The sequence below is a fragment of the Schistocerca nitens genome, chromosome 1 (assembly GCF_023898315.1).
Source record: "Schistocerca nitens isolate TAMUIC-IGC-003100 chromosome 1, iqSchNite1.1, whole genome shotgun sequence".
Taxonomy (NCBI): domain Eukaryota; kingdom Metazoa; phylum Arthropoda; class Insecta; order Orthoptera; family Acrididae; genus Schistocerca; species Schistocerca nitens.
In genome coordinates, this window is record NC_064614.1 from 1,192,569,345 (window position 1) to 1,192,593,566 (window position 24,222).

General features: G+C 37.6%; 1 protein-coding gene across 2 annotated transcripts in view; it reads left to right on the forward strand.

Moving 5' to 3' along the window:
• Window positions 1–24,222, forward strand: part of LOC126239504 (serine protease snake-like) — a 149,091-nt gene that overhangs the window by 58,496 nt on the left and 66,373 nt on the right. For both annotated transcript variants that reach the window (XM_049947865.1, XM_049947866.1), the window contains exon 5: window positions 23,497–23,771. In XM_049947865.1, the coding sequence (XP_049803822.1) occupies window positions 23,497–23,771 (275 nt within the window). The remainder of the gene's footprint in view (window positions 1–23,496; window positions 23,772–24,222) is intronic.

Genomic DNA, 24,222 nt, shown 5'->3' on the forward strand with positions numbered 1-24,222 from the left:
CATTGGTACACAGTGCTCTTATGAGTGGTGACCATGCTATATGACTGCATGGCACAACACTGTGAAATACTGATGAGGAGCTGTTGGTGTTCAAAAATCAAAGTATGTAGCATCTATTATTGCATAATTAGTGAAATAAAATGTTATCACTGACAAACTCATACCTAAGGCCTCAATTTTTGTTTTTAGGAGTTGACCTCTGAATCTTTATAGACAAACTGATGATAGTGCATGCCAATTGTAGCAGTGTTAGAAGGTCCATGCATGATAGCATATCTGTTTGCTTTGCAAATATTCCATTGATGATGAATTTACTAGTGTATACCAGACTTGAAGGAATCATTACAATACATTACTGAAATAAATTCTGTTTTATTAGGACACACCCATTGGGGCATTCTGGTATGTTTCTTGTTGCTCCTCTAAAATAAGTGGCAAAATGCTGAGTTTGACAACACCATTTGAGATTACAACAATCTTCTCCTACTGAGCACATTTTTAGTCCCTTGATGTTGAGAGTTGTGACTCTTAATGCTAACTTCCGTTTCACTCTACTGTTTACTTAACTAAGAACTGTGAGATTCATCTTGGGCAACTTTTGGTGCTGTAATCTTCATTGCTACTGTGATTTGACCAAATAAGTAATTCAAAAATGAAGTAAAATGGTGTCCATATTCACAAATACTTCTGTTTATTTTCTTTCCTATCCAATAACCCCATAAACAGTACTTGTATAATCGATCTTCCAAACTTTAATAATACTGGAAAGTTGTTGTGAAGGTATTTTAAAATTTTTGCATTTGGTTAGGGTTTTCCAAATGAATACACAACTAAAAGATTAATTATGGAAGTTAATGTAAGGTAACAGAATTTGACAAACTTCACCTAACTGGGGCAGAAATGAACTAAAGAAATATAATTAGAAAGCCTATGTGACTGCTCTATAGACTGTTTACGCAGCCAGAGTCAGAGTTGATGGTGATCTGATTCATGTGATGAAACTTCCTGGTAGTTTAAAATAGTGTGCAATATTAGAAGTTGGGCTCAAACCTATGCCTGTGAAAACGCACCACTAAAGAGTCACAGATATCAAACTTTTGTTACATGGGACTAAATTATTATTTAGATCATAGCTAATTATGTAAACAGACTTAAATATGTGTAGGATAGAATGGCTTTGGTGTACTATTTGTGTTAACACACAGGCAAAATCACCACCAAAATCAGATAAAGAAAATTTCAGCTTCCTAGAAAATTTGTTCCCTAGTCATGCTGTCATCATTGAAGAAGACTTTAATCATCCAGCAATTGATTAGAACAAATACAGATTTGGAAGTGGTGCCTGTGACAACACATCTTATGAAGCAATACTGCAAGGTTTTTCTGAAAACTACTTACAACAGACAACTCAGAAGCCCCTCCTGACCAAGGTATTAGATTTAATGGCAACAAATGGACCTGCCTGCTGATTCTATGAGGTGTGTTTTTTGAGTAAGGTCCATTTTGTTGTAGACACTAGTATTTCATGCAAATACCGCAACAAGCACATGCGTCTTGTACTGGCATACCTCTCGAGCAACTGTGCTCAGTTTCAGCTCTGTAGCTAACCTGTACGGTTCTGTTCTGTGCTTTCAAAATGTTTGACTATCAACTCACCTGTCACATGTGAGGTTTGCTCAGTGATACAGTTTTTGTCAGCAAGAAACCTGTCTGCTGCAGAAATTCATTGACGGATTTGCGAAGTTTACGGTGATACTGTTAGGAGTGAAAGCAAAGTGCATAAGTGGGTATGAGAATTCAAAGATGGCTGTGACAACGTCTGTGATGAGGACCACTCCAGTTGCCCTTCTTTGATTACAGACAATTTGGTGGCTTCAGCTGAAGTGACGATTCGTGAGAGCAGGTGCTTCACAATAGCAGGTCTCTCAAATGAATTTCCTGATGTGTTGAGATCAGTGCTTTACAACATTGTTTCTGAATACCTGAAGTTTAGGAAACCGTGCTCCCGTTGGGTCCAGAAACTCCTAACAGATGACCACAAAAACCAGATATTTGAGTGTGCGATGAAGTTCTTGACTCATTACCATGAAGGAGGTGACAGCTTCTTGAGTCAGATCATAACAGGAGACGAAACATGGGTTTCACATATCATACTCGAATCAAAGCAACAGAGCATTGAATGGAGGCACACACACACACTCACCTGTAAAGGTGAAGGACAAACAGACTCTGTCCCAGTGCAAAATCATGGCATTAATGTTTTGGGATAGGCATGGTGTTTTGTTGGTTGACTTCATCCAACGAGGAACAACTATCAGTGCAGAAGCATACTGCAAAACCCTGAGAAAGCTACGCAGAGTGATTCAAAACAAAAGACACAGCATGCTGACAAAGGGAATTGTCCTCCTCCAAGGCAGTGAAAGACCTCACACTGCAGGTGAGACCTGCAATTTATTGAACAGTTTTGGTTGGGAATTTCTAAACCACCCACCCTACAGTCTGGATCTTGCACTGAGCAATTACCATCTGTTCCTTCACCTCAAACAACACCTCATGGTGACCGTTACAATGATGATGATGATGATGTGAAAATAGCAGTGAACTCTTCGTTATTGGAGCAGGCGGCAAGTTTTTATGATGAGGGTATTTTAAAATTGGTTGAGAGGTATGATACGTGTTTGAAAAAACTTGGCAACTATGTCAAAAAGCAGAGTGAAGTATGTACTTTCTGAAAAGAAATTTACTTTTTTGAAATAACCTTTTTGTGTACTAATGTTCAAATGGACCTTATTTAAAAAACATGCCTCATACATTAAATCTGGTATCAGTGACAATGAGTAAGTCACAGCAACAATGATGACCAAGTATAAATGGTAACTAGAACATGTAGGAGGATATTACACTTCCAGTGAACTCGATAAAAAAAAGTAGTGTCATGTTGTATCACAATGAAGAGCTCAAAATATACATATTATTTAGAGTTGCAGGTAATGGCAGCTAAGTGACCACATTTTTATAAGAAGGCAAAAAACACAACTCTGGTTGTACAAAGTTTATTAAAACCATGACTGGCTTCATGCCAATTTAGATACATCCTCAAGTGATCTAAACAAGGATTATAAATATTAGTAGTCGGCATCATGCGGGATTTATCATATTAGTTTCCTGTCCACACATTGTCCATGTTTTATATCACTTGCGTATTTAAATTTTAATTTATTTTTATGTACAGCACCTCCCCCCCCTCTTTCACACTTCACCATTTAGTGCACTAATCCCACTTTATCTAGCCAGCACTGTTTCACTGGTTTTTTTGGATACCATGGCCAATGCAGTTTTCCTCACACCTGCTTGTACAGGATTCTATATAGTTTGGTTTTCCTTATGGCCATTTTATTGGTGCTTACATACATTTTTGCATGCTTTTTAGAGCTTATTTTATTCACTTCACACCAAATACTCATTTCATTTTGTTTTAGGGACTCTCCCTTTTTATCAGTTCAACAAACATTTCTAGAGAGTTTTAATTTATCAATGGCATGAATGTTGGGGACAACCTTCAGGACAATGTAGAATAATGTTGTGCACACAATTTGTGTAAGTACATAAAGCACAAGAATTTTCTTTTCCATATAGCAATATTTACTAAGGCATAGAACAAATTTGTAAAATATTTTCTTTTTTAATCCCTGTTTAGATCACCTAAGGATGCACCTAAATTAGCATGAAACCAATCATGGTTTAACAAAGATCTGGAAATCTTTACCTATGAGTATGAACATGTGGAGGAACTTTGGTTCAAGTTTAGATGGATGGTTGACCAAGCCTGGAGAGATGTGTAACTAATAATACAGTTAATGATGGGATTACTCTCTCCTCATGCCTTCCCCTTCTCCACAGTCCCATAGTGTACTCTCTCTGCAAAGAAACTGCTAAGGAAACAGTGACTGCACAACAGGTTTAAAACAAAGCGTAAGTCTATTCGTGGATGTTAAGCAAAACATGCTTAACTGTCAGTTCGTGATGATGCTTTGAATGAATAACATTGCACAGTGTTGTTGAAGGCCTCTCACAAAACTCAAAGAAATTGTGGTTGTGGGTAAACACTGTCATTGACACCAAAGTTAGTGACAGGCCACTCATGTTGACACATGAAATGAAAGCAAGGGTAGCAGAGCAAAAACAGAAATGCTAAACTCCCTTTACAAAGAAAGAAGCAGGAGTGATTTGATAATTAAATCCTTGGCCCATTCCAGATATTAGTGTCAGTGGTGTTGAGAAACAGCTGAAATCAGTAAAATCAAACAAGAACCCAAGACTCAATGGAATCCCTATCAGATTATACATTCAGTCACATTAATTTAATCACATGTAAAAATCCTGAATAACCATCTTTTGCAGCACAGGCCAGTACAAGAAGGGTAGGGAGAGAGCCAGTGAGGTTCTGGAAGATATCAACTGACAAGTGGAACCATGTTTGACTCCTATACTGTTTCTTGGTTGAGGATCCATGGCGTGTACAGCCCGTTCGAGGAGGTCCCACAGATTCTCGATTGGGTTGAAATTATAGGAGTATGGTGGCCAGGAGAGTATGGTAAACTCATTCTGGTGCTCTTCAAACCATGCACGTACATAACAAGCTGTGTAATAACAAGCTGTGTAACAGGTTGTGTTATCCTACTGGTAGGTGCCATCCTGCCGAGGAAAATCAGACTGCATGTAGTTGTGGATGTGGTGCCTAGGGATAGACACTTTGTTCTGTTGATCCATTGTGCTTTCTGTAATGACAGAGAGTACCACAAAAACATTTCCCGGACCATAATGCTCCCTTCTCCTGCCTGGACGCTTTCAACAATTGTTTGCTTTCAGTTGTTTCATACCATACATGCCAGTAATCGTCTGTCCATTGGAGCATAAAACATGATTCATCTGCGAAGTCCACCACTCAGTGGACATTCAGTTGTGGTAACTGTGAACAAATTCAACTCTTAATCACTGATGGACAGCAGTCAACATGGGTGCACAAATCAGGCGTACGCTGCAGAGGCCCATATACAGCAATGTTTGCTGAATGGTCATTGAAAAGGCACTGTTGGTAGCCCCTTGGTTCACCTGGATTGCCCTTTGCTCAACAGCTGAATGTATACACCATTCATCTATACATCATTCATCCCCGTCATCTATGGCCTGTGGTACACACAACTGCTCCACTGACAGTTTTGGGTATGTCGTTTTGGCATGCACAGTACACTTTAACCACGGTGGCACACAAACGGTTTACAAATTTAATTAAACAATGGAAAATCCAGGTAGGAATATTGCAGTGTAGGAAAAGACAGATTGCTACTTACTCTAAAGACATGTCAAGTTGCAGACAGGCACAATTAAGACACTTACATAAAGCTTTCAGCCACAGCCTTCAACAGTAAAAGAGAGACACACCATTCACACATACAAGCAGGCACAGCTCACACACACATGACCACTAACTCCAGCATCTTGGGTCAGAATGCAACTATCACTTGCGATGCAAGCAGAAATCTGGATGAAGTGGGGAATGGGGAGGGATAGTAGTGTATGGGTGGGGAGAGAGAAGAACGTTGTCTGGTGGAGTGTGCAGGGACTAGACTGCCAACAGATGCAACATCAGGAGGTTGTAGGGTAGGGATCTGGGGATAATTATAGGAGCTGAGAACACCTTTTAATTGTGCCTGTCTGCAACTTGATGTGTCTTCCTTACAGTAAGTTTACAAACTTAGCCATTTCAGAAATGCTTCCACGCTTTGCTCAAAAGCCAATGAGTGTGACCTTTTGGATGTCAGACAAATCCCTCCATTTCTGCACTATGATGATGACTGCACTGTTTTCCGCATTGTTCCATCAAGCTTTATGTACCCTCTACTGCTAGTGCTGTCATCTGTGAGTGGTTACTGTATTTTGAAGTCAAACACAGGCAGTGGTCATATTGTGGCTGCACTGCGTATGTCAAATTTGTGGGTGAGGTATTCAAGCTGCCCTCTTTTAACCATAATATACTGTTGACAGCTTGAACAAATTACTGTTGTGCACAGTAGTTGGAAAAAAAAGCACAGGTGACACCAGTCTACAAGAAGGCTTGCAGACATATTCATCCACAAGGGACTGGGGAGAGGGGGGGTGCAATGTGGGGAGTATAGCAGGCACTTAGTCCCTTCTGGAATCTGGGTCACAGATTCCATATTCATTATAACATTCTCACACTTTTCTGGAAATGGCTGTCTGTGATGCTTCTAAACTCCAGGTTTAGCAATTCCAAGCACAAAGAGAAACATTGTGGCTTCAACAAGCACTGCATAAATTAAGTTTTGTAGTCAATATGTGCAAAGTAAATCATAGCATTTCCTTGGTGCAGCATTGGATCTTTAGAGAACATTGTTGAAATACACTCGGAGAACTTTTGGACACAGTTCTACATGCAGTCATTGTGTTAGCAATTATACAATCTGTTCATAATGAGTGGATGACATACCATACTGAGGAGACAAGGACTGTATTTATTTAGTCCTAGGTTGTCAAGTCAGTTATATTGGTCAACTGAAGGTTTGTTTCAGCGTGTTACTCACATTCATCTTATCAGATGCTGCTCCCGGGCTACATTTTACCCAAGCAACACAAAAAATGTAGCATTTGAAACACAGCTTTTTGAATCTTTTTACGACCATCAACATTAAAAATAGAAGTCATGAAAATAACAAAATAAATCCATTAGCATGATTGGATATAGAGATGTAAAGATGGTAGCAAAGTAGGATAAGCATTTCTTTTAGATTTTTTCCTGTTTCAGGAGTATTAAACAGGATAACTATTTGTCTATTATTTCTGCTGATGTCCAATAGGATTTATTCAGTGGGTTTGGAAGGTTTTATTTTTTTGTCTCTCTCTCTGTCTTGCCATCTCTGCTATATGGTGAGTAGCAACTTTCCTTTTCATAATATTTTTACATTCCATCCTGGATTTTCCATTGTTTAACATCAGTTATGTACAAATAAAAATATATTTTGGGAATATTTTTGAACTTTGCAGGCACTAATGAAAATTGCTTTCCCTTTAGGTTTGAAAGTAATCTTAATATTTGTAATGGATATATGTCAAATTGTTCTTGGGCACAACCTATTCACAATCTCATTAACCCAGTAATAGTAAAAATAGTAATTTTAGAATCTTGCCTCTCTTGGATAAATTTCTGTGGATGCCCCGAATTGCAGAAATGATACACAAAACTACTGCTCAATATCACTGTCATCTATCTGTTATAGAATTTTAAGACATATTTAGAAGCAAATGTAATGGGGTGTCTCATCAAGAAGGACTTCCTCCATGCCATCTGCAATGGATTCTGAAAACATCAGTCACATGAAACCTACCTTGCACCTGTCTAACATGAAATCCTAGAAGCTGTACATCAAGAAAGTCTGGTAGATACAGTACATGACTCCAAAAAAGCACTTGACCCTTGATAACACTAATGCTTATTACCAAAACCATGATAATACGACATGAAACAATATTTGTGAATGGATTTCTTGGTATGGGTGATGCAACATGTAACCATGAGCAGTCATCAACAGATGTTGATAGAACTTCAGGCTTCCCCCAGAAAAGTGTGTTGAGATCCTTGTATCCGATTTATAGTAATGACCTAGCAAACAATATTAATAGTAGCCTCAGAACTTTTGCATATGGTGCAGTTAATTACAAAGAAGTACATAAGAAAAAGCTGCACACATACTCGGTCAGATCTTGATAAGATTTGTAGTGCTGCAAAGACTGACAACTGGCTTCAGATATTCAAAAATGTAAAATTGTGCATATCACAAAATGCAAAAATGTAAAATTCTATGACAACAAACACTTGGGTGAAATGGAATAATCACGTATGCTCAGCTGTGGGTAAAGCTGATAGTGGTCTTCAGTTCATGAGTAGGATACTGGGAAAATAATGTCAGGATGCTTACTAAATAAGATTAAGAGGGAGTACTGAATTCATACAAAGAAGAAAGCACAAATAGTGGTAGGTTTGTTTTACTTATGATAGCACCTCATGAAGATAATCTTGAACTGGCACAAATTTGAAAATAGATCCAAGTTTTCCACTGACAAGAATGCTTAGAGAGTTTCAAGAACCAGTATAAAGTGAAAAATCCACTGTGCCATCCCCATTATATCTGTAAAGGCAAAATCTGTCCACATGGTGGATAGAGGTATTGAAGCAATTGTCTCCCACACTCCCCCTACAGTAATGGAATGCAACAAAACTTAATAATGGTGTTACGGGAAAGAACTGCCATAACTTCAGTAGTTTAAAGTGAATGGCTGTATATATTGATTGATTTACATTGGTTGGTGTTCATTAAAACTGATGCATCATAATTCAGCATAAATAAATTATTCTACAGAAAAAGTGGAGACTTGACTGATCCTACTGTGTAATGTCTGCCAGAACAACAGATAAAAATTTTATTGATATCAGCATCATGTCTTTCGAAAGCTAAATAAAACAATAAAACACAGGAGACATAACACTGCAGCTCCAAATTGTTTCTGCTCTCATGAAATTCTCTCCTGCTCTGGTAGCTGAATCATGTGGTACATGTTTGTCTTCAATTTAGTATAACAAAAACCAGTAATTTACTTCACTATCAACTTCATAAAAAAGTATTCTCACAAAATATTGGTATCTTCATATCAGATACCTTGGACAACACAAAATACATCATTTGTGAAACATTCTTTCCCTCACTCCCCATGATGAGGTGCTGTTGCACAGTCTCATTAGCATTTGTAGCCAAGTCCGAGCCACTCACATGGGCACTGTGTCTGACTGCTGTGCCTGAAAGCTTCAACGTTTAACAGTCCTTTCATTGTGCCTTAATGTAACTCTGCACCACCTCCATGTGGTGAGAGCCAAGCTATCCTTTCCATAATATTGTTGTAATAAAAATTTGTTTATATTAACATCCCTTGCTGAGTTGATGTTTATTTATTTATTGTATTTTTTTGCATGGAGACACCAACTGGTGTCTTTTGCAAACGTCATAGCATTTTTTTACAAGTTTATATATATAAAAACAAAGATGATGTGACTTACCGAACGAAAGCACTGGCAGGTCGATAGACACACAAACATACACACAAAATTCTAGCTTTTGCAACAAACTGTTGCCTCATCAGGAAAGAGGGAAGGAGAGGGAAAGACGAAAGGATGTGGGTTTTAAGGGAGAGGGTAAGGAGTCATTCCAATCCCGGGAGTGGAAAGACTTACCTTAGGGGGAAAAAAGGACGGGTATACACTCTCGCGCGCGCGCGCGCACGCACACACACACACACACACACACACACACACACACACACACACACACACACACACACACACACACACACACACACACACACACACACACACACACACACATCCATCCATCCACACATATACAGACACAAGCAGACATATATATATATATATATATATATATATATATATATATATATATATTGGTCTTTAAATATGTCTGCTTGTGTCTGTATGTGTGGATGGATATGTGTGTGTGTGCGATTGTATACCTGTCCTTTTTTCCCCCTAAGGTAAGTCTTTCCGCTCCCGGGATTGGAATGACTCCTTACCCTCTCCCTTAAAACCCACATCCTTTCGTCTTTCCCTCTCCTTCCCTCTTTCCTGATGAGGCAACAGTTTGTTGCGAAAGCTTGAATTTTGTGTGTATATTTGTGTTTGTTTGTGTGTCTATCGACCTGCCAGCGCTTTTGTTTGGTAAGTCTCATCATCTTTCTTTTTAGATATATATATATATATATATATATATATATATATATATATATATATATATATATATATATATATATATATATATATTCACTTAAAGAGTATAAACACTTGTCAATCAAGAAATGTTTCAGTTTCACTTTGAATAAGTTCCCTTTGTGGCACCTTATAGAGCTCAGTAATCTGTTGTACCATATTTGACCACTAATGCATGGACTATGGTCTGTTGTTTTTAATTTTGTTTTTTGTCTGTAGTAGCAGTCTTTATTTCTTGTATTATAGGCATGCATATCGGAGCACTTTGTTTCTTTGTTTTGATGTGTCACAAAAAATATAATTAATTTGTAAAGATACAGTGAGTAGACTGTGAGGTATTTATGATGAACAAAGATTTCCCTGCATGAATCTCTATACCCTAATCCATGGATAATTCTGATTGCTCTTTTCTGTAGGGTTAATATTCTGTTCTTATGTATGTCGGCAGCACAACCCCATATCTCTATCCCGTAATTAATCTGGGAAAAATGGTTCCATAACAAATTGTTTTTAATGTCTGATGTGGAACTACTTTTGATAACTGGCTGATTAGATGTAATGAACTGCTGATTTTATTGCATAAAAATTTGATATGGTTTATCCATCTCAGATTTTCATCTAGGTGAATACCTAGAAATCTGCAGCCTTCTGTGTCCACTACTTCAATTCCACCTATATTACTGATAGAGGTTTGGTGTGAGTTTGTAAGTTTAAATGGCAATAACTGAGATTTACTGATATTAACTTTCAAACCTTGATCTTGGAAATAAGTAGTTATTTGCTGTAGTCCCTCAGTGGCTACCAACGTTAACTCATCATTTTGTTTACCCAGAAATAACAGTGAGGTATCGTCTGCATAGGTTACCCTTTGGGAGTTGAAAGGTTGCTCTATATCATTTATGTACACTAGGAAAAGGAAAGGGCCCAAAATTGAGCCCTGGGGTACACCTTGTGTGACTCTCATATTTGGACTGGAAATTAATGATCTGATTATTGATTTTGTAAGTCAGCATTGTACACTGCATTCAGTTAAATAAATATGTAGCCAGCAATTGCATGGATGCAACATTTACATTGTATGACTCAAGTTTACTTAAAAGTAACTCATGGTTTACTGAGTCAAAGGCTTTAGTAAGGTCTGGAAATATGCCAGCTGTTTGCATTCCTTGATCAAGGGCACCATACGTTTTGCGAAGAAAGTCCATAATTGCTGTGATAGTACTATGATCTTTTCGGAATCCATGTTGTGCCTCTGTTAGGAACTTATTTTTCAAGAAATAGTCACTAAGTTGTGTCAGCAGCACAACTTCAAATACTTTGCTGAAGACAGGTATTAATGATATAGGCCTGAAATTTGAAACCTCTTCCTTGGATCCTTTTTTATGCACTGGTTTAACTGTGCTCCATTTCAATACATTTGGAAATGTATGTTCTCTGATACTGCAGTTTACCAGGTGGGTGATTATTTTAACTAATTCCTTATTACATTTTTTAATCACGATACTACTCAAACCATTCCACCCAGATGAGAACTTATTCTTTAGGTTATTTATTATCCTGCCTATTTCTTTTTCACTTACTTGTTTGAATTCAAAAGGTGGCTCTTCAAAGGGGCAGAGCTTTACCTCACTACTCACAACTGTGTTATTAATTGGACTAACAGCTGCAGATATAATGTATTTATTGAAAACATTGCAGACTTCATTAGGCTCTTTAATTGTGTTTCCTTCATGTCTTATAATTAAAATTTCAGTTTCTGGCTTCGGTGTGGCTTTGCGAAATTGATTTACAATTCTCCATGAGGTCTTGGCTATATTGTCTGATTGAGCTATTTCACTGCTGTATATCTGTTTTCTTAGATTTGAAAGCTCTTTCTTAAAGATTTTCTTGGCTTCGTTGTACTTGGCTTTAAAAACCTGCAGGTTTGTTGACTTGTGTAACACATCCAGGTCCTGGATGTTTTGCCTGAGTTTTATCATATTTGCTGGAAGTATCAGTCTGTTGGTTTTTGCACTTTGGTTATGGGTGAACACTCTTTGTATTTTCGTAACAGGGCAGCATCTGTCAAAGTGTCTTAGCATAGTATCATAGAATTTGGCCCATTTGTTTTCAGATCCTTCAGTCTGGTAAACCAGATACCAGTCCTCTATAGCTAATTTATTTCTTAAGGCAAGGATGTTACCCTCTTTTAGGATTCTTTTATTTTCGATAACTTTTGTCATTTTTGGGATGCTTGTGTTTACATACTCTACAAGCTGGCATTTGTGGTCAGAGTAGTGAAAATCCATATTCCAGCATCTAACACGGTCTTTAATATGTTTACATAGTATAACATAATCAATTCTGCTAGATATGGACTTTGTTACCCTGGTATCACTATTTACTACATTTATGGGATTATATGAGTTCAGAGTATCTATTAACCTCATATTACACAAACTGGAAGATTTTGCCTCAATATTCTGATCACCAAATATAGTTAGGTCACTGGGACCACAACGTCCCACTCCTCTACTAAATATGTCTATGAAGCTAACTACATCAGCCTTTGGTGGATGGTAAATCCCAATAACTTTATGTTTTCTCATAACCTCTCTACACTCTTTGGTGTGGACTTCAATGCCTGTCACTTCAATCAAGCCTTCTTTGTTGTACTGGTCTAGATAGTTTATTTTCTTGTACTCGAGATTCTCACTAAAGTAAACTGCCACACCACCACATTGATGTATACAATAACTATTTGCTAAGGAGTAGCCCTCTAGTTTACAGTAAATAATTTCATCAGATTTTAATCCATGCTCAGTTAACACTATTATATGAGGTGACTGTTCACTTACAAAAACCTGTAATATATTAAGCTTATTTCTAAGGTACTGTATGTTTAGGTTATAATAGAGGGAAACATTCCACGTAGGAAAAATATATCTACAAGCTGGCATTTGTGGTCAGAGTAGTGAAAATCCATATTCCAGCATCTAACACTGTCTCTTTCCTGATGAGGCAACAGTTTGTTGCGAAAGCTTGAATTCTGTGTGTATGTTTGTGTGTCTGTCGACCTGCCAGTACTGTATGTTTAGGTGCATGAGCCTTAGTGGTATTTTTAACTGGTCACTCTGATTATCTTCCTTTAAAATGCACTGAGTTGGTTCACTTACATAAGTTCTGGATCCAGGCACTAAAAGTGTTCCTGTTCTTTGGCGATCTTGCATTTCTTGATCTACTACCCAACCTGGCTTCTGTCTAGTTGTCAAGGTAGCTGTTGAGGTGCCTTCTTGCTCCGTACAGTCCGAGGAGGTGCCGAGCTGCCTGGTGTTGCAGTAACTGGAGTTATATACTCCACCACATTTGATTGAGTAAGTGATGCTGAAGAGTCTGCAGTTGATGCAACAGCTTCTGTTGTTTTAACTAGCTGGCTTGGCCAGTTGTTTTTACCCAGTACTGGGAATTTGTTAGTTGCTTTACTTTCCCACAAAAACATGTCACTTTGAACTCTGGGTTTTATTGGTCTTGAGGATCTTCTAGGAGCACAGTGTGTTTCTGGACTTTTGAATATCCTGTTCCTGCAAACTGATCTTCCTACTCCATTGTTCGTTACTGTCCTCTTGACAACATTGTGGTTGATTTCTGGTACTGTAATTTTTTCTTGCTGTGGTATTATTTGCTCAGTTCCATCTGGATCCTTCCACTCAAGTGATATTGCAGACTTTAGTTGATTTTTTGGAGAGATGGCTGCAAGTAGAGTTGTCTTCCATCAGTCAGGTTTGTAAAGAGCTCCAAAAACTTAAAGGCCTCTGCTTACTGGTCACATGAACACAGATTTACCTGAAAGACTTACTTAACCCTTTTATGGGCCGTGGGGATATGCTTCCCATTAACTATACAGTATTTCTTTACAGCATTTATGGGAATGCACGTCTTCACTTCTCTTTGCCACTTTCATCTAATGACCGTCTGCTCCAACCAGCTGTCATTTCTGTATGCTGTGAAATGTAGCTTCTTGGGCTGTGGGAAGTATAAATCCTACCAAATAAGTGTTTTAAGGGTTCTTGGGAACCATTCTTGCAACCAAAGTAGTTTCTGAAAGCAGCTTACGAAGTATACTTACCACAAAATTAATGTCTTTTGTGGTCCTGAGGAAACATACTACCACCAACTTTGGGGTATCCCAAAGCTTTCGATTGATTGATTGATTGATTTCTTTATTAATCCATGTAACAATTTACATTGTGTAGATTTCGTCATCAAAATCATATACAATACAATATACCTACAATTTATACACATAAAATTAATATTTACACACATATTTAAGGTATCTTACATTAGTTTTATATCCTTATGTAATTTTCTTATAGTACTGTACAATTCTGAATTTCATATTGTAATTATTTCCTCATGTATTACAATGCAGGCTACTTTAATTACACTACGTGTTTTAATTCAGATAGTCCATTACTGCATAATAACTTTTATTTAATAAAATTTTTTTTTAGTTTTGTGTCTAACTGTCCAATTGTGTCAATATCTTTCATATTTTGGGGTAATTTATTATATAATTTAACAGCATTGTACAAAAAGCTCTGCTGAATTTTAACTTTATTTCTCCTCTCTTGGTGCACATTGTATTGGTTTCTAGTTTCATAGCTGTGCACTAAAGAATTTTTAACATAGCAGTCAATATTTTTTACTTACATAATACTTTGAAAAATGTATTCACAGGGGACAGTTAAGATTTCCAGCTTTTGGAAATGTTCGAGGCAGTGAGCTCTACTGCCACTCTTGGTTTTTATACGAATTGCTCTTTTCTCTAATTTGAAAACTATTTGAATATTTTTACAGTTGACTCCCCAAAGTATTATTCCATAGGTAATAACAGAGTGGATATAAGAAAAATATACAGATCTGACACATGTAATATCACACACTGCAGTCAGAATTCTAAGAGCATAGCATGCTGTAGCGATTCTGTTACTAAGTATTTTAATATGTTCTTCCCACTTTAACTGACTGTCAACATGCATACCAAGAAATTTTGTGTAGTCTACACATTCTATAGTTTCATCGTTTAAGTTAAAGTTTTTATAGTGTGTTTTTTTGCAGACATAGAAGTTTTTTTTTTTTTTTAATTCTGTGTTAGTTTATTATTGGATGCCCACTCATGTACACTGTTTAGTGTTTGTTCAGCTTTCTCTTTCAGTGCATCTGGTGATTTGTCACTGATTAGAACATTTGAGTCATCTGCAAACAATATTGTTTGTCCATGCTTGATGCTCTGTGGGAAGTCATTTATGTAAATGAGGAATAGTATTGGGCCAAGGACACTACCCTGTGGGACACCTATATTTACATAATTTGGATCTGAAGTATACTTTACAATATAGTTTGAGCAACTTTAAATATGTGAGATTTCAGCTATCTGTCTTCTATTTTTTAGATATGACTGGAACCACTTTTTCACAAGTCCCCTTACTCCCAGTTCGTCTAACTTATTAAAGAATATGTTGTGGTCTACTGTATCAAATGCTTTAGTTAGATCAAGAAATATACCTGTTGTGTAATTATCTAATGCTTCTAGAATGTGTTTTGTGAGGTGTGCTGTTGCTGATTCTGTGCTTTTCCCTGATCGAAATCCAAGCTGGTCAACAGACAGTAAGTTGTATTTATTCAAATAATTCATTAGCCTATCTTTCATAATAGTTTCTAATATTTTTGCAAAGCATGAGAGTAGAGAAATTGGCCTATTATTTTCAATTTTTCCTTGCATCACCTTTTTTGAAGAGAGGTAGCAATTTAGCATATTTTAAATAGTCTGGAAAGTAGCCCTGCTTGAAGGATTGGTTTATAATATCAACTAAAGGTGGAAGTAGGCTCTCGATACAGTCCTTAATTATAATAATGGGGACTTCATCCAGACCATCTGAGATTTTGTTTTTCAGTTTGCTGAGTGCTCTGTAGACTTCTACTTGAGTTGTAGGGAATAACACCATTGAATGTGATGCAGCATTGTTTGGCTTTTTGACCTGAGGGGCTGTTAGAAAATTTTCCTGTAATTTTATTCCTATGCTACTGAAATAATCATTTATATAGTTTGCCAAATATATTGGGTCTTCTATTAGAGTCCCTTCCTCTTTGATTTTCAAGTTTGATACATTCATTTTTGTGGTACCAGTTTTCTGCTTTACAATCTTCCATACTGCCTTATTTTTGTTTTCAGCAGAGAGCACCAGTTTGGAGTTATGAGCTCTCTTTGCTGCAAGAAATATTTTCCTATATGTTTTCCTATATCTTTTATAAAAGAGTGAGAAAGCAGGTTTAGTTCGACTGTGTTTAATGGAGCTCAGGTACTTTAGCGTTTCAGACGATTTTTTGATGCCTTTTGTGACCCACTTGTTTTTTCCTGCTGTTGATAATGGACATAACACCTTCGGAAATATTTCTTCAAAATTTAATCTAAACACTCTCATGAAGTTTTTGAATTTTTCATTTGCATCTACCTCTGAGTACACTGAGTCCCATGTTTGTCCTGCTATCTGTTTGGCAAACTCATATCTATTTTGTTTAGAAAAAAAAATCGCCTGTAAATATGCATTTTCTTTGTTTCTTCTGGAGCCACTTTTATATTGATGATTTGACCTGAGTGATCAGATAATCGTAGCTCTGCTACCACCACTTCAGTTTTCTTTGCCTAAATTTGTTAATACCTGATCAACAGCTGTCTTTGAGTATTTTGTTATTCTTGTTACACTGTTAACCATTGGAACTAGACTGAAACTTTGAGCAAGACTTAGTAATGAGTCCCATGTAGCATCAGGATTCAGTTTATCTACATTTAGGTCTCCACATATGAGAATGTCGTTCTTTGGAGTGGATATCTTGTCAAGAACATGATTAAGTTTGGAGAAAAAGATGTTGAAGTATCCACTAGGAGATCTGTATATACATAAGATAATCAAATTCCTACACCTGTATTGGTCCCTGATTTCAACTGCTGCCAGTTCAAAATGTTGCTCTTTACTGATTACACCTAAATCTCTTCTGGTATTATACTGATAATTTTGTGTTACATAAATACAACACCCTCCACACTTCATAGAAGTCCTACAGTATGCACATGCTAAGTTATAAGACTGCAAGACTAACTGATTAATTTCAGCCTCATTGCACCAATGCTCAGTGAGACAAACAACTGAGCACTCTGTAGACTCCAGCTCCACTTCTAGCTGTTGGGTCTTATTTGCTAGGGAACATATATTTTGGTGAACAACTGTTAAGTAATTTTTGCCAACACTATTTGCATTCCCACTTTTTTCATTTTAATGTCATTCTGTGTTGGTTCAACTGCTTCCTTATTACGATTACACTCATGTTTTTTGTTTGCATATGGTTTTCTTAGCTCTTCGGTGATACATCTGTCCACCTACGTATGTACCTGACATTTTGTAATAATACACTGTACCAGGTGTATTAAAAACAACTACCACAATTAGTTTCTGTTTGTCATGGCATTGCTACTGTTGTCAAGATACATTGCTTTGCTTCTGCAATATATCTTATTGTGACCTGTATCAGTTCACAATTTTATTATGTGATAAACAAAGTTTCTAGCATTGTTTTCACTTTCTGGTAAGTAAACTTAAATAGTGGTAACAAGTGTAATTTGAAAATTAGTTTATCATTTACTGCCTGTCTCACAATCATTCTTTTCTTTTTTGCTATTTTCACTGCATACTGAACCTAAAGTTCGTGAAACAAAGTGATGAAGTTACAGAGGATGAATTCATTTCAGGCATTGTGCAGGTTCCACAGGCTGATATCAAGAATATAGTAACCATTTCTTGTACAATGAACAGAGATTTCTAGCAATGGTACCATAAGTGCAGAAGAACTGTTGGCAAAAGTGGAACAGTCAGATGACCCCACTGTTTTCTACTTGCTTAACGTTGTTACACAAGAACCAGCAGTCAACTACCCTTTGAAAAAACACAGTACAGAGATAGATTACTTCCTTTCTTTATTTCCTACGTAGATGGTAGAGCACGTGGTTCAGTAGATGAATCTGTATCAAGAGCAACTGAAACAAAAATGGCTGTCTGATCAGACCATAAATGAGGTGACAAATTGTAGTGTTGCCAAGAGTAATGCACTACTGGAGTCCAGAAAATGCTTTTGATCAGCTTTATATATCAAAGCCTGTACATGCAGACATTTCAAAAAGATATATGAAACTAGTGACATAAATGACAATAGACTTAATCCTCCAAGTGACATCAAAATCATGATAAACTTCCTAAGGTCAGACCTCTTATAACCACAGGCAATGTGTGCTAGTAACTGATTACAGTTAAAGGCAAGATGCATTTGTTTTACATTTAAACATTCTTGGAATATGTTTTTTTCTACAATTTCAGTTGTGGCCAGACTTCATATTTATAAAATGTACTGTTAACCTGGTGACCTGTTTGGAAGGCCACAGGGGCTGGTCAGCTACATGCTACACTCTTATAACTTCCCAGCAACAGTGATTGACAGTGCACACTCACCCATTGCAAGGTTCATCCCCTCTCTTGCTTCTGCTAGCTCGCTGTGCAGTGTTACAGGCGGTAGATAATCATGCAGCACCTATGATTCTCCAGATCTTCTAAAGACATGTGTGTTACTGTTTCAAGCGCTACAGTGCTCAAAGTGTTCAATGTAAATCAGGATACAAATTTTAGTGTTTCATACTGTTTTTGACATATTATTGTTCATTCATTATAGTTTTAGTGAAAAGGTATATTATTAATCATTTTTCATTAGTTTTTGTTTAAGAGTGAAGTTGCGTTGCTGAAGCAATACGGATGAAGCAATGGGCTCCTCAAGAGATATGATCATATCAGACTGTAAATGTGTGTTGAAAAGTCTGTGCAATCATCCATTTTGAGGACGCAGTTTTAAAGGGGAAACTGATGTGATCAAACAGGGGTGTCCTACACCAGATCTTCCTATTTAACTATAACAACTAAAAATTGTCAGACATTTTCAATAATCATGATACTCCTCTTAGAAATGGTTGTGTGGCTGTAAAGAGAGACAAAAATTGTGCCATTCACTATGTGTTGTGTTTTCTTCTGATGTGTTGTGGACAAGAAATGGTGTGAGTGACATGAACTATTTCAGCAACTTACGGACACAGCACAAAAGTTTGAAGGACCATATTACATCTATGTGGATACTCATTAAATTTGGCAGTACAATGATAGATCTTTGTTTGGACATTGTTTTTGATATTAAATGTTCAGGAGCATAATGAACAAGTGAAGAAAAATTCACATGGTGGACTGACATGTTGAATAATCATGTCTTCTGCCAGTTCTTTGCACTTGCAGAAGACCCAATTATTCAACATGTCAACATATTGCTGGGAAAGCCTGTTTAATTGGAGTCAAGTTTCCTAGCTGCACCAGAACTTCCTTTCAGAGGGCACAGTGAAACAGAGCACAGTGATGATCAGATCAATCATGTTGAACTGTTACACTTAATGGCACAAGAGGATGAACATCTATCAAATCACTAGCAGGTTTCAGCTCTTTTTCAATATATCTTAAGTGACTTATAAAAAGACTTCAGTAATTCAAATGGTGAAGTCATTTTAACCCTTCCTGCAACCAGTGCTTCAGCAGAAAGATAATTCTTCGCACTGAAGAGAATCAAAACTTATCTTCAAAATACACAGTTGCATACCAAACTTTCTCACCTTGCTTCACTGTCTATAGAAAAATGATTGCTCAAGTCTGTGAAACAACAGACATCATTCTATAAATCTGTGATTAATGTTTTTGACAAGAAGGATTGCAGAACTGATATCAATTATACATAAAACTGAGAGTACCAGAATTTTTAATATCATCCTTCATGCAGACATTTCTGAGTATCCGATAAAGCTCAACAGGCCTAATCTTTGAGGCTGGGCCTTGTACTGTAATAGACAAAAATGACATTATTTAGTGTAATACTAGGGCACGATGTGATACAATAAATGATAATTGTAAACAATAGCATAATAATAATTACAACAGTATTGTTACTTCTAACAATTTTTTAAAACTGATTCCAGTTACCTCATACCTCACCACTGCTTATAACCTTCCTGAACAACAAAATTTGTAAGCCACAAACTGGTAGTAAGGTACAGGCTGTGTATGGAAGCATGATACCTTTCATGGGATGGATATCACTCAAGCAGTACATGCCTCTGAAGCCAATCAGATGAGGATACAAAGTCTTGTGTTTAGCACTCAGACAAGCTATGTCACAAAATTGGTATTTACACAGGAAAACTGGATGAAGGATCTCCAGAAAATTCTAGGGGAGAACATTAACATGACTCAAGGTCTGAAACATAGTGACAGTGAGGTAGCATATGACAAAGTCTTTACCACTGTGGATCATTGAAATAAGAGAATTTCAGTTCCAATGCAAACATGGTACTGTACCTTTAAAATGAATGGACCACAAACCTGTCACTATTTTGACAACTTAAGACAATCCTAGAGAAACAACATTCATGTCAAGGAAGAATAAGGATTGTACTACCAGCATTATTACTTGTCCAATAGCCGTAGCAACATACAATAATATAATGGGTGGTGTGGATCACTTCAATTAACTTGCACAAGATTATGCAGTATGTCAATGTTCTTGTAAGTGGTGGCGTCAGATTCTCTACTTCCTGATAGATGTGCCAATTGGAAATGTCTTTATAATGCACAGAATGAATAAAGAACAAGAAAGGTATGAAGATCACTGAACTTTTGATTATGAATCCCAAAACATTTCATAGATGGATTCACATCCTGCACAAAAACTATCCAGTCATCATTGTAACCAAGAAGAACACTGTGCCAGATCATGTATGACTGGTGAAGGTAGATCATATGCTTGTATGGAAAAAAAAGTGGGAAATCCATTGACCAGCATAGTTCCCTGGTGATACATGTGAAGCAGATGCTCAGGTGAGGTACATTAAACAACACCTTATAATCAGGAGTTCATTCATTCACCTCTTTACACAAGTAAGGCTAACAAAGAACTGGATGGTGGAACTACACAAAGATAATGGTTTGCTTGGTTCAAAGATGATGCTCAGATCGATACTGGTGTTGACCTCATCGGCGCCACACATGTACCACCATAATTTTTAGTCCTAAATCACAAAAATATAGGCAATTAATCACAAATCCAATAAGATACCAAAAAATTGTTTTAACTGACTCACCATCAAAAATGCATCCATGAAAAACTTAAACAAAATTCTGTATAACTGATCAGCACTACGCATCTGCGCATGAGAAACACACTTGCAAATTCTTCTAAGTTTAGCATGCTGGTAAGAGTAGTTCTATAGACCACTGTGTTTCACATCAGTACGTGTCACATAATTGGATTAAAAAAATATCTACTCACCATGTGGCAGCATGAAAGTTAAGAAAATGTGCAAACTTTTGCAGCCAGTGACTACTTCTGGCAGGATGATTCAAGGTGAAAGATGAGTGAACAGGACTGGTGAGGTTCAGAAAATGGAGAGAGTTACAGAAAACTCACTTGGAACTCCCTAGTCAGGGAGACTTACTGGATAGGATGAGGAGGAAAGACTAATTGTTGGGCACTGCACCTTTGAACAGGTTTTTAAAACTCATCTGGCACTTGCCTTTCCTTTTCAACCTGTCCAGTAAATCCCGCCTGATACAATGTTCTGAGCGACTTTTTCATAAATCCCCCCATTTCCTAAACCTCACCAGTCCTTCCCCTTCTTTCTTCCTCTTCAATCCTTCTGCAGAAGGAGAAACTGGCTCTGAAAACTTGCACATACACTAAACTTCCATGTGGGTTTTCTCCTGCTGCCAGTTGGTGAGTAGATTTTTTTTTCTGTCAGAGTATATTTTCATAAACTGATTATTTGTATTGATCCAGCAGTAGATGTCACCAACACAGTGTTATAGAGCATCACCTACACACAGAGGGCCCATGACTTGCTTCTTATGTCCAACTGATCTGTCAGCTTTCTTCTGAATTTTGCAAAGTCCAAGCATCTCATGAAATTGTTTGAATATTGAGACTGGGTGTTCCTTCTTGTATTCAGACTGGGATATGTCAAGCATACTACAATACTCATGATTCGGCACAAAAATTCCCAAAACTAATAATGCCAGTATTTAACATCAGCACAAAAGATTTCTTCTGCATATTATACAGGGTTATTGCAAATGATTGAAGCAATTTCACAGCTCTACAATAACTTTATTATTTGAGATATTTTCACAATGCTTTGCACACACATACAAAAACTCAAAAAGTTTTTTTAGGCATTCACAAATGTTCGATATGTGCCCCTTTAGTGATTCGGCAGACATCAAGCCGATAATCAAGTTCCTCCCACACTTGGCGCAGCATGTCCCCATCAATGAGTTTGAAAGCATCGTTAATGCGAGCTCGCAGTTCTGGCACGTTTCTTGGTAGAGGAGGTTTAAACACTGAATCTTTCACATAACCCCACATAAAGAAATTGCATGGGGTTAAGTCGGGAGAGCGTGGAGACCATGACATGACTTGCTGATCATGATCTCCACCACGACCGATCCATCGGTTTTCCAATCTCCTGTTTAAGAAATGCCGAACATCGTGATGGAAGTGCAGTGGGGCACCATCCTGTTGAAAGATGAAGTCGGCGCTGTTGGCCTCCAGTTGTGGCATGAGCCAATTTTCCGCGGGCTATGTGTGAAACTTGCCCGCACGCGTTCAACCGTTTCTTCGCTCACTGCAGCCGGACCCATTGATTTCCCCTTACAGAGGTATCCAGAAGCTTTAAACTGCGCATACCATCACCGAATGGAGTTAGCAGTTGGTGGATCTTTGTTGAACTTCGTCCTGAAGTGTCGCTGCACTGTTATGACTGACTGAAGTGAGTGCATTTCAAGCATGACATACGCTTTCTCGGCTCCTGTCGCCATTTTGTCTCACTGCGCTCTCGAGCACTCTGATGGCAGAAACCTGAAGTGCGGCTTCAGCCGAACAAAACTTTGAGTTTTTCTATGTATCTGTAGTGTGTCGTGACCATATGTCAATGAATGGAGCTACAGTGAATTTATGAAATCGCTTCAATCATTTGTAATAGCCCTGTACATGATGTAAAGCTACTGTTACTTGTGATGTTACATTTACCTGATAAAACATGAAGCACAGACAAAGTTAGCAAAAGAATCAAATTTGCTAAGAAAGCTGCAGTGTTCTCCAATTCACTTCTTCCAGGCTAAATTTATAATTTTTAACTATGTTGTTCACTAGTTAATTAATGTAATTTTATGATGTGCATGGATAGTAAAGAAACATATAGAAAGAAACTTTCTTTCCTCTGTATGAAAACATTTTACAACACCATATGAAGTATGAATCACACATGAAATGTGGATTTAAGTACTATAATTATGGATAGTACAAATTACATGATGAAATCTATACCTACCAGTAATGTGCTTACATGGTTTTATTTTGCAATTGTAAAAAATGATGGATAAATGTCAGTGGCTGGAATAAAGCTTGTAGGTAGTTTTACATAAGTATGTCATTTTGCAATCAGCAGAGATTTGAACAAACTTGTTTCTTTACAGTGGCATTGTGCGACGTGTACGCCTGGGTGATGTTGACTTAACAACACCAAGCGGTGATGAAGCTGTGCAGGTGATTGATGTTGAATGGGTAATCCCACATCCTCTCTTTGAACGAAAGTTCAAGTTCCATAATGTGGCTGTCCTCCATTTGCACACACCAGCCGAACTTAGCCCACGTGTTCGGCCTGCTTGCTTGAATACATTAAGACAGCTGCCAACAAATCACGCAATTATAACAGGATATGGAGCTGAAAGTTTTGAATCAACAGAGCATGGTAGGTTAAAGCATTTAAAATGCTTATACCTGTGAAGGAAAGTGGCTACTCACCATATAGCACACATGCTGAGTTGCGATAGGTACAACAAAAAGATTCACACAGTCATAGCTTCCAGCCATTAAGGCCTTTGTCAGCAGTAGACACACATACACAAATGTGCGCGCGCGCACACACACACACACACACACACACACACACACACACACACACACACACACACACATAATGGGAGTAACGACTGGGTAGGGGTAAGGAGGAGGATGGGGTGGGGAGGGGGAGAGATAGCATGGTGGGAGTGATGGACAGTGAAGTGTTGCAGTTTAGACAGAGGGCAGGAGGAGAGAAGGTGTGGAGGGGGAAGGGGGTAAGTAGGAGAAGGAGAGAAAACTAAATTAAAAGACTAGGTGTGGCAGTGAAATGACAGCTGTGTGGTGCTGGAATGGGAACA